We start from the raw sequence: 11,079 nt of genomic DNA, 5'->3' as shown, positions 1-11,079 counted from the left end.
GAGCTGCTTTATTTTGTGCAAACATGTTATTTGTTTAAATGTGCCTCTGTTGTATTCGACCAAATAATTGAACAATATTCTAAACGTGACAAAACTATTGATTACACTAATATTTTCCTCATTTCAGTTGGTATGCATTTTCTACAATTTTTGACCATCTTAACATCTGATTGTTACCATCTGTTAATCACAAACACTATGGATGCAGCTGTAAGAATTTTAGAAAATGGAATACGTTTGAAAAACGTGTGTAAAAATGTATCTACTTTGAAATAAAAAAAGATAGTATTTAAACTTTTAACTTTTCAGGAAAACTTCAGTGAAACATTCAAACATATGTTACTCAGACTTTGTTTATTGCTGAAAATGAAGATTAGTTACAGTCCCTGCAAGGAAACATTCTGCTGCAAGTCAGCTGATTTCTGTGCACGGAGCAAATGCAATAATAATAATAAAAAAAAAAAATCACACCAGGAAGGAGTTCATTAATCCCAGTCAAGCAGCACAGCAGCTGAAGCCTGATGGGACCACATTGTAAATACCAGAGATGAAGAGTTTTCCGTAATCCTCAGGTAGTAAAACCATGTAAACACTCAGTTAGCAGATATTTATGTGCATAGGAGGCTTTGGGAGGACAAACACCGCTAATGGAGCAGAAACAAAAGTAGCACACCTGAACCACGGAGCCAGTCCAGCACGTCACTACAAGGTGTTTTCATCAAGTGCATCAATGACATCATCCCATAAGGCACAAATGTCAAACTCATCTTAGTTCAGGGGCCAAATAAGGACCAGTTTGATCTAATGTGGGCCAGATTCAAGCTGGGGGATGAAAAAATCTATTTCTACAATAATGTGCTCTAGTTTGCACTAGCACGTATAAATAATAAAGTACGTAAGGCAGAAATTTGAAGAAAGTGAGAGTTCTTTCAACAATTTGTGATTAAAAGTGACTTGCATCATGTAATAAAAGTATGGGAAAACTGTAAACCCCTGCAAAGATTGTAAAGTTTGTTTGATTTAGTGTATTTGGAGGTTCTTAGATACTGCATCTAGAACTGAAATAGTTGGTAATTTAAGCAATGTTCCCATGTTACATGTCATTTTTACTTTGTCTTGCGGGCCACGCTGGATGCTTAAGGGGCCAGATTTGGCCCCCAGGCCTTGAGTTTGACACGTGTGCCATAAGGCAACTTGTTGCTAAGTCAGTCACTGCATCAGAATAACTTATGGATCAACAGTAGTGAATGAGGTGGGCAGGAAACAAGCTCCTCAGCACAAAAATACAATCATAGTTGGATTTTCAACTACCAGGATGCTCCAACGCTACGTTTGTTAAAAACAACAAAAACAGAGTCTCGGTTCATTTCATTCACACTCACTGGGCTGAGAATCACAATCCCTGGTTACCATCTCAGCCCGCTCCTTTGTCACACACGCACAGCCCTGGTGATGGCAGTAGTGTACAAGAGTTGTCTCAGGAAGACAGAGGACCAAGTTGCATAATAGTTTGAAATCACCTAAAAACGAAGATCACGCTTTTTTTGTTTAACTTCAGGCGGACGTCTGCTCAACCTGGATTTCATAGCTTTCATAAACACATCGCATCTTCAATTTGGACCAAACATGGAGGGATTTCATTACATTACAGTTAAAATTCATTTCATATTCTGCCATTTTCAATGAAAACAGATTTGCTTTGAGAATGTTCCAAAGACAATGTCCCACAGATCGAGGGAACATCTTCGGTCATTGCCCTTTCAAAATAAAAAAATAAAACTGGATTAAACTGTGACACTCATTCAAACACAGCTATGCTTTTCTTCATCTTTGGTTGTGCTGATGCACCATGGGAGGAACAGTTTATAGCAGGAAGTGACGGCCTTCTGTCCATGACCATCATTTAAAAGAAGAAAAAAAAAAAAAAAAATTCTAAAAGCTGCATAAAAACTGATAAAAACACATGCATTCGAGGTTCCTGCGTGTGTCTAACTCCCAGAATGCATCATCTACACGTGCACACTCAATTCTTTCAGAAACAAGCCGCTGAGGAAGAGAATGCGTCAGTCAGTGAGCAGGACAGGCTTTAAAAGAGGAAGAGGATGAGGACAGATTGCTTTATTGATGGACTGAGCTCACGAATGTGGCTCCATGGAGGTGGAACCATTAGCTTTGCTCTTATTCCTGCTCCTGCGGTGGAGCATCCGGCTCAGCGTGGCTGTCCGACTGGCTCGTTCCACCGCCGCAGGAGACTCCAGGTACACCAGGTCGTTGTGGGACTGGCTCATCCCCGGCTCTTTCCTCTGGTGGCGCCGTCGGAAGAACAGCTTGGCGCTCTTTTGCAGGAAGCTGCCTGTAGCATGTGTGAAAGAGAGAGAGAGAGGTCAGCCAACAATCACAACAACACGGATCAATGCAAAGCATGTATGATTCATAGGTTTACACGATGCCTACGCATTTAAAAAGTTTAAAGATTTCATACTTTTTACAGATGCTAACTTCCAGACCAGTGGTTCCTAAGCTTTTTTGTCCCGCGTTTCCACTTTGCATTTTTGTCTCAAACATTGGTTCTTTTTGGCTCAAGTACCCCCTTTCTCTTATTTCTGAATCCAAGTACCCCCTTTGTCCGACTACAACATTTTGCTCAGAATACTATGAAAAAACAACCATTGTGCCTAATAATGGAATAAATGATTGACAACACACATTTTAAAGAATCTCATTTTGTAAATAAGTGGAACAAAACAATATCTAGTGTCTCCTAAATAGATTTATTCCTATAGTTTTTATCATTTGCAGTCATCTCCTGCCACACCCTTTGTGTTTTCAGTTCATGTTCTAATCAAGATCATTTCCATCATGATTAAAAACAACTAAAAATACACATTATAAACCCATATTTTTATTGCTTTCATTTGTTCATTTTCCTCTTTATTTTTATCTCAAATATCCCCTGTAGTGCCATTGCGTAAAACCTTTGGGTACACGTACCCCCATTTGAGAAACACTGCCCTAAGGCTTAATCTACAATGAGCGGAATTTAAAGTGGATTTTTTTATTTTTTAAATACCGTGCACTTTAATGTGATTACTTTAATAGTAAGTAAATATGGTCTACTTTGTAAATTGTAGCTATTGTCAGAAGTGTGATAAAATGGCCTCAATAGCATAAAATATTCCTGTTTCAATAAATTATAGTATTTTATTGAGCAATAAACTGTTAGTTTGTGGTGAATTTGTCAAAAAAAAAATTTAAATAGCCCCGAAAGCAACTGGGAACATTTACTAATTATTAAACTTAAACTTTCCGAGTATCCCCTGTGCTCCTGTACCCCATTTGGGAACCACTGCTCTAGGGATACGCCATGGCACGACGGGAGTACTTGAGAGATAGAAGAAACATAAATGAAAGCATTAAAAATGTGGGGTTTTTCATGTATTTTTTAAATTTAAAAATGATAATGGAAATGATGTTGATTAGAACATGAACTGAACAGTCTTGGTCCCACACAAGGCGGGAGACAACGAAAAATGATAAAAACTATAGACAAATCTATTCAGGAGGCACTAAATGCTAGGGGTGTGACATCTGGCGATACGGTTTGTATCCCGATACGTAGGTCACAATACGATACGATATATCCCAATATTAAAGTATAAGGCAATTATTGCGATTTATTTTATATATGACTTAAGAAACAACTAATTTGTAAATGTGTACACCATGAGAAAATTATTTATGTAATATATTTTATTGGCATATTTTACACTCAAAACATTGGCTTTAACATGCCATATGCCAACAACTTAAAATAAAAAAATAACATACAATCTGCCTGTGGTTTTTAAACCAACTCTGACTTTAGTGCAATATGACTGAGGTATATGCCTAGAACACAAATAAATGTAGAAAGTCAGTGCACTTCTTTGTCCAGTTACAATGTCTCCTGCAGTGGAAAAGCCTTTCCTGGCTAAATAAAGGTTGGATGCATTTAGAATCGATCTGGGAATCGCAAGACGTAACTGATTTTTTTTCAGCACCCCTACGAAATACTGTTTCTAATTCCATTTATTTACAATTTTAAATTACTTAAAATGTGCGTAATCTCTCATTCATTCCGTCATTATTCTCTATTGTTATTTTTTTCATAGTATTCTGAGCAAAATGTTGTAGTCGGACAAAGGGGGGACTTGAATTCAGAGAACCACTGCCCTAGAGGTACACGTACCCCCATTTGACAAAGACTGCTTTAGAAAATAGAACAGTGGTAACATTCTAGGGAACATGATTATTTCCCCACACATTAGTTTCCGTTTTCCATACTTTTCCAGATCTGAAAAGTTACAAAATAAAATTCCATACTTGCGTAGGAACCCTGTAACCCATGAGCAGTGATAATGTGACTGAACAGGTGTTATTTTAGTGTTGCTGGTTAATATATAAAAACTATATTCATACATCAACTTTCAGCTTTTACAACACTTAAAAAAAAAACCTTGGTCCAATCATTCACGTCAGCTGGTGTTTATACAGGGCACACATTGGGTCCACTGACGTCACACACACACAGATAAACTGGAACACACGCACACACCTTAGGGTCTAAAGAAGAAACTCTAATTAACCTAACATTCAGACTACTACAAGAAATAAGAATACAAAAAGGAAACCAACACAATATATAATAATAAAAAATAGGGCCAAGGAAACTCTGTGAAGTTGTACAAGTGAGATTGTTCCTACCCATGTGTTTTCTAAATAAAAAAGTGAATTAAAAAAACCAAATAAAACAAAATGTTAAGTACAATGATATTTATAGATCCCTGTGAGCGCATAAAGCAGAGTGGATTACTGTGGACAGCAGAAAACTCAAACTTTGAGTTTCATTACACATTATATCGCTTCATCTATTGTTGCGGTTTGTCTGTTTTTTGTACATCTTGCATGTTATGTTTATGTTTTTGATTTTTAAAAAAAGCTGGTTTTGAGACTCATTCAAACCAAAATTAATATTGGACCAGTCTTTCAGATTTACTAAGATCTCCAATAAGGGGTGCAAAATCTCTTGTGCGTTGAAATACTTTGGTTGTGACATTTCCTCATCTGCTGGGACTCATTTACTAAGATTACTAAAACTGATGCACATGCAGACGTGGTAGAACTCTATTTAAATGAGCATTTTGTTCATTGCAAAAGGCTAAATTCAAATTGAAGCAAGCATGTGCATGTTCTCTCTCTGCTCTGAGCTGCACAAACACTTTTTTTGTGAATACATTGAATTTGTTTATTTATGCAGACTACAAAAAAATAAATATGAATAAAAATGCTGTGTCGAGAATAGATTTAAAGATGTACTAATGTTATTTTCTCCACATCTATCATCCCTTGGCTTTTGATTAAGTCTGTGACTTTTAGAAATAAAATATATACGTTAGAAATAAAATATGCTGTATTATTTTTCTTTTTTTTCCCGCAAAAATAAAACAACTAAATCAAAACCATGAACTGAACAAGTAAACATAAATATTATCAGTAGTAAATACTGAAAAAAAGGTCAAGGACAAATCAAAGCGATCAGCAGACGCCTCTGAAGAAGACTGGCAGTTGACAGCCAAAACGTGTCAGGAGATCAAAGCACATTTCCTGAAAAAATTCTCTAAATAAATGAAACCTTAAAGGAGCATAGGGCAGGATTTAAGAAAAAAAAATAAAAATAATTTTAACTTATTTTAATGCTGATGGGTGATGAAGCGCTCTAAACCAAAGACAATGAGTAAACAACATATTTCTACATATTGTCGTGAAAAGATTGTGTGACACATTTTGTTCTGCTTTTCGGAGTCTGATTTTCCCGCCCAGTTCTGCGGACGTGGAGTCAAAAGACACTGATAAGGATGAAAATAGTTACTACAGGTTGGCCGGGCCAGCAACATTTATTAATGTATATATAACTATGTAGTCTAAAAAAAAAAATAAAAAAATCACATATGGCATGACAGCTAAGAACATGTTTGTCAACACTCAACTTTTTTTTTAGGTATTTAAGACATATTTAAAAGTAAAAGAAAATTCCACATCTTGTACCTTTGACATATAAACAAAAAAAACGTGCTAGTATTATGGATCTGATTAAGAATATTAAGTATATTCTTAATCAGATATACTGTGGACAAGATGTTTTCTACTTTATTACTAACGGGAACTACATGTATCAGATTACTAAGGATACTACAGCTAGCTCATGAGTTCACTTACTCATCAGAACATATTGCATGCTTAGCACAGCTTTCCTCTAAGATGGCAGAGATGAAAAAGGTTCAAACAGTAGGAGGGAAAGAGAAGAGCAGAAAATCAGACTGTAGGCAGCAACAGGAAGGCACTAGGGATGAACGATATGTAAATGTCATGGTTCGCTATAATCACTGTAGTAACCTCACCGTATGATAATTGCGATATTGTGGGGAAAGCTCACAGTTTTACAGGATAGCACACAGTTTGCAGCAATGCTAGTGCTGCACGATTATGGCCAAAATGATAATCATGGTTATAATCACATTTATCATATCTGGTAAAAAACTGTTTTTCTGTTTTCTGTTTGTTAAATTACTAATTTGTTTTTTTTTTAAATTTTGTTTACACTTCTAAGTTTCTTGTATGTTCTAAATTGCAAAGAAAAAAGTTTTTTTTTTTTTAAATTACACTACTTTTAAACAAACAATATGTACAGTTTACAGTGCAAAATAAAGCTTTAAAATGTACCAAAGGCGAACTGGATGAATACGCTATTACAGAGTGCAGAGCCCATATAATAAATGTAAATATTGACGACGATCAGGATCATTTAATTATGGCAACCAAAATCTTGATCACAATTCAAATTTGATTAACTGTGTATAGAATCAGAACAGTATCATAATGAATGAACTCTTGCAGGGTTTTTCACAAATGCACCTGCTTTGTTTCAAAGTTGTATTTCAGATTCACAAATGCACACGATCTGTTTCGCAAAATATATTTTATGCAAACTTGTAATATAAATTCTGAAATGCACACGCTCTACTTCACAGATATTATTTTGAGGCACACTTGTAATATAAATCCACAGATAATGCAAATTGCTGAATGTGCATTTACAAACTGCTTCTGTGCTGTGAAACCTCTGTGTATTTGTGAAAAAAATGTGTGTGGTGAATTTTGAGACTGCCTTGACGACGTGGGTCAACGAACGTCAACATTGGCTGATAAAACTGATTGACAGATTCATCAGCCAATCAAGTGTGTTTGCGTTCAGAGAACTCATTTGGCTTCTTACATTTTCTCCACAGTCTTGTTTGAACACTGCGCATGCGCACATCAGTAGCTCTGCAATTGGTTTAAAAGTGCTATCATAACAGATGCTAACAGAAAGATAACACAAGAGGAAGGTTAACTTTTAATAGGTTATTTATTTCAGGCTCAGTACTTGTGATTAATTGTAATTGAACTTTAGTAATTAAGAACATAGTAGTAATCGACTTTTGGGAAAAATAATAATTGTAATTAAAATTGAAATTGGAAAAAATGACGGTTATCATAATCAGAATTGAGTTGTCATTGATCATGGGTAATTGAAAAATATAACTGACCCCAACCCTGGCTGCCACCATCCACACGCCATTGGCTCATCAGCCTGTAACCTATGACGATGCCCCAAAGCATGATGGTACTTGTAGTTTACTCTGAAACGGTCTGCTACAGGCAGGGTTGGGGTCAATTATAATTGTAATTGTGTAATTGATAACTAATTGCAATTATGGCATAATTATGATTTCAAAAACCTGTTGCTGTCATAATCGTAATTAAATTGTAATTGAGTTCAGTTAATTGGCTTTGTAATTGAAATTGCCATGAAAATATATATATAAATGTCAAATATAATTTAATGCTAAACTGAGGAACCATGTTACAGTTTATGTACAGTTCTACACATATGTAGTGAGCAATTATCAAAATATGTTTAATATCAAGCTTTCCCACATTTTACCATTTAAAAAAATATTAAAACCTATATTTACATTGATAAGGTGGCATAACAAGGGAACCAATAGATATGACAAATATTTATATTTACTGTATTTTACAGCTGATTTAGGGCCTGTTATCATAAGAGATGCTAACACACACAGGAGGAAGGTTAACTTTTATTTGGTTATTTATTTCAGGCTCAGTAATTGTGATTAATTGTAATTGGATAAAATGTTGGTCACTGTAATCGTAACTGAAAAATTTAATTGACACTAACTTATCCTGTAACTTATGACGACGCCCCAAAGCATTATGGTAGTTGTAGTTTACTCTGAAACGATCGGCTACAGCCAACCCAAAACTTTTTTTTAGCGCAATGGCTTATTTTTCATACCGTGAAATAACCACAACGATATCGAGGCATTTGTAATACCGCGGTATCGTGATTACGTGACATTCCTAGCAGACACTCAGCATTTACATGACACACATACATACACACACTATCACTACCACAGCAACACATCAGTCCATTTACGGCCCCTCACCTCTGCTCTTTTTACAGCTGGCCTCAGACACACACATAGACAGTGAGCTCTGGTCCAGTTCCTCTCCAGTCTGGCTTTCCCAGTCCTCTGGAGGGTTCCCAGTTCTGATGGTTCCTTCCTGGGGCTCCGACTCCTCTGGGAGGCTGTTGGGCCCTGACACGACTGCTGTGGTCACATCCTGAGTGGAGCTGCTCACGGACATGGAGGCGTCCATCGCAGCGGCGTAGCCTGCCATCAGGGTCAGCTCATCGTCCTGGGACAAGGGAGTCTGAAGGACAGAGCATCAGAATCAGCTCAGTACTTACTGTGAAATAAGATCCAGCCCTGAATAAGGCTCAGGTTTTCTTTGCCCTGATACAATAAACTCCTATTTATGCAACATGCTTCCTTTTAACAATGATAACCTCTACAGCAGTGGATTTATTTCCAGACGTAATTGACCCCAACCCTGCTTGTGTTGACATTCCGCTCGTTACCTTGGCGATGCCAGAGATGATGATAGTGCTCTTCTTCACGGGGGACTTGAGTTTCTGCTTGGCGGACTGGTGGAGCTGCCTGATGGCGGCCTCGGCCACAGGGTCGGTTCCGTTGAGCATCAGCAGCTCCGTGTCGGAAGAGGACAGGGCTTTGCTCACTGTGGGCCCCAACATGGACACCTGCTCCGACACGCGGCGCTCCGACAGCTTGGGCCTGCTGACCATGGCCTTAGGGGTCAATTCTGACAGAACAAACAAATCAATCAATCAATAAATAAATAAAAAACAGAGGATAACATGATCACGAGTCCAACTGTGACACCAAGTGGCATTCTTACTTAAAGAAATCAATGTTTAAGCATTTTTCTTTTTGAGAAGATGTGATCTGATTTCTGATCACAAAACGCAGCCAAAAACAAGAACAGATATTTTTAAAAACTGGGCACAAAACAAAAAATGATGTTTCTCTGTTCCAGAGTTGCAACTAACGATTATTTTTGTAGTCGACTAATCCATCCTCAATTTTTTTGATTAGTCGACTCGTCGTGATTATTTTTCTGTTTTGAAGCACATATTTTGGACTACTGTGACAGCATGTTTTACAGAGAGGAATTAAAACAATGACATAAAACATATATTTGTAGTGTAGTTGTTATATTTAACACACTAAATATTATTGACATTACAATAAAATCATGAATAAATCAAATATCACAGACTTTAAGTGTAAGTTGTCTAACAAAGCGGTGAAGACACCAGGACTCCCCTTTCTGCAGAGCATCTACAAGTGCAGGCTTCACAGGAGAGCTAGCTCCATCATGAAAGACCCCACACACCCGCAACACGGACTGTTCACACTTCTACCCTCAGGACGGAGGTACAATGCAGAGTGTAAAATGCAGGACTGAGGAACTCCTTTTTTCCCTCTATCATTAGACTCCTCAACAGCTCCACTGTGTTTCAGTATCCGTGTATCTACGTCGTGCTTTAATGATTGACAGCGGAACTTCAGGGTTCACACCAAAAGTTCTGAAGCTTTAGAAACTTTAGGTCGCGTTAAGCTTTTTCAGTGTTTTCCTCTCTCAGAGGAAAAGTTAGTTGGGAGACACTTCCCCTAGCAATCAATGTAGGTACCGCAGCAGAAAGAAAGCAGGAAGTGGCTGCGAGCTGGATTTCATCATTGATTTACAAGATTAAATGACGCGTCGATGCTATAAAATCTGCTTAGACAAATTTTTGTAGTCGACATAATTGATTATCATAACTAATCATTGCAGCCTTATTCTGTTCTTGTGAAAACCTTATGCTTTCAGAATTTGTTGGTAGAAACTTGGGAACAGGGCCTACCCAGGTGAGGAGGGAGTGCTCTACCAGGCTTGCTCTTCACTGCAGTGATGGTGGTGACAACCGTGCCACAGGGCATGACTGTGCGATCCATCTCCACCCTCTTACTAGATGCTGGGGTTGGGGGGTGCCAGGACCTCACCTCACTGGGATCCAGGTAAGTGAACTGAAAGACACAAAACCTTTGGTACAATGCTTGATATGTGTCTCAGATGGACACAAAGAACACAGTTGAATGTGTGTGTCTGTGCGTTTTACAAAGATCAGGGTCTTACGTCAGAAGTCAAAGATCCAGTCACTGAGTTTTTGGTCATAAGTGCAAATGTTTGCTGTCCTTTGGGCTGCTTTTTCACAAGATCAAAAGGCACTGACACCTGTCCAAATAGAAAACCTGAAACAGAGAAACACTTCTCGTTTAGTGCAGGAGCCGCATCATATTACAGCCAGTGCTCATGAACAATCCACTGTTTGTCACACAAATATCACAGGTTTTCTTACTCTCTTGAAGCTGTCCTTCATTCATCACCTGAATGTTGAGCTCTCTTGATTGGCCATTTAATTCACTGGTAAGACAAAATAAAAAGCAGTAACTGCAGTAACCAGTATTATTTTTGTTTTCATTCAGATTTTAGAGGTTGTATTAACACTGCGGATCAGAGATGGGCTGGCTTAATTTAATCCAGTTTGTTTAATACTCTTGATTACTT

At 37.6% G+C, this 11,079-nt stretch overlaps 1 protein-coding gene across 3 annotated transcripts in view; it reads right to left on the bottom strand.

Moving 5' to 3' along the window:
• Positions 1-335: 335 nt before the first annotated feature.
• c2cd2 (C2 calcium dependent domain containing 2) overlaps positions 336-11,079 on the bottom strand; it is a 40,600-nt gene continuing 29,856 nt past the window's right edge. For all 3 annotated transcript variants that reach the window (XM_028467234.1, XM_028467235.1, XM_028467236.1), the window contains exons 8-13: positions 10,871-10,935; positions 10,648-10,763; positions 10,376-10,538; positions 9,029-9,270; positions 8,553-8,820; positions 336-2,353 (exon numbers count right to left, since the gene is read on the bottom strand). In XM_028467234.1, the coding sequence (XP_028323035.1) occupies positions 2,136-2,353; positions 8,553-8,820; positions 9,029-9,270; positions 10,376-10,538; positions 10,648-10,763; positions 10,871-10,935 (1,072 nt within the window). In that variant the 3' untranslated portion in view covers positions 336-2,135. The remainder of the gene's footprint in view (positions 2,354-8,552; positions 8,821-9,028; positions 9,271-10,375; positions 10,539-10,647; positions 10,764-10,870; positions 10,936-11,079) is intronic.

The sequence above is a fragment of the Gouania willdenowi genome, chromosome 14, assembly GCF_900634775.1.
Source record: "Gouania willdenowi chromosome 14, fGouWil2.1, whole genome shotgun sequence".
Taxonomy (NCBI): domain Eukaryota; kingdom Metazoa; phylum Chordata; class Actinopteri; order Blenniiformes; family Gobiesocidae; genus Gouania; species Gouania willdenowi.
This window is presented reverse-complemented; position numbering and strand designations above follow the sequence as displayed.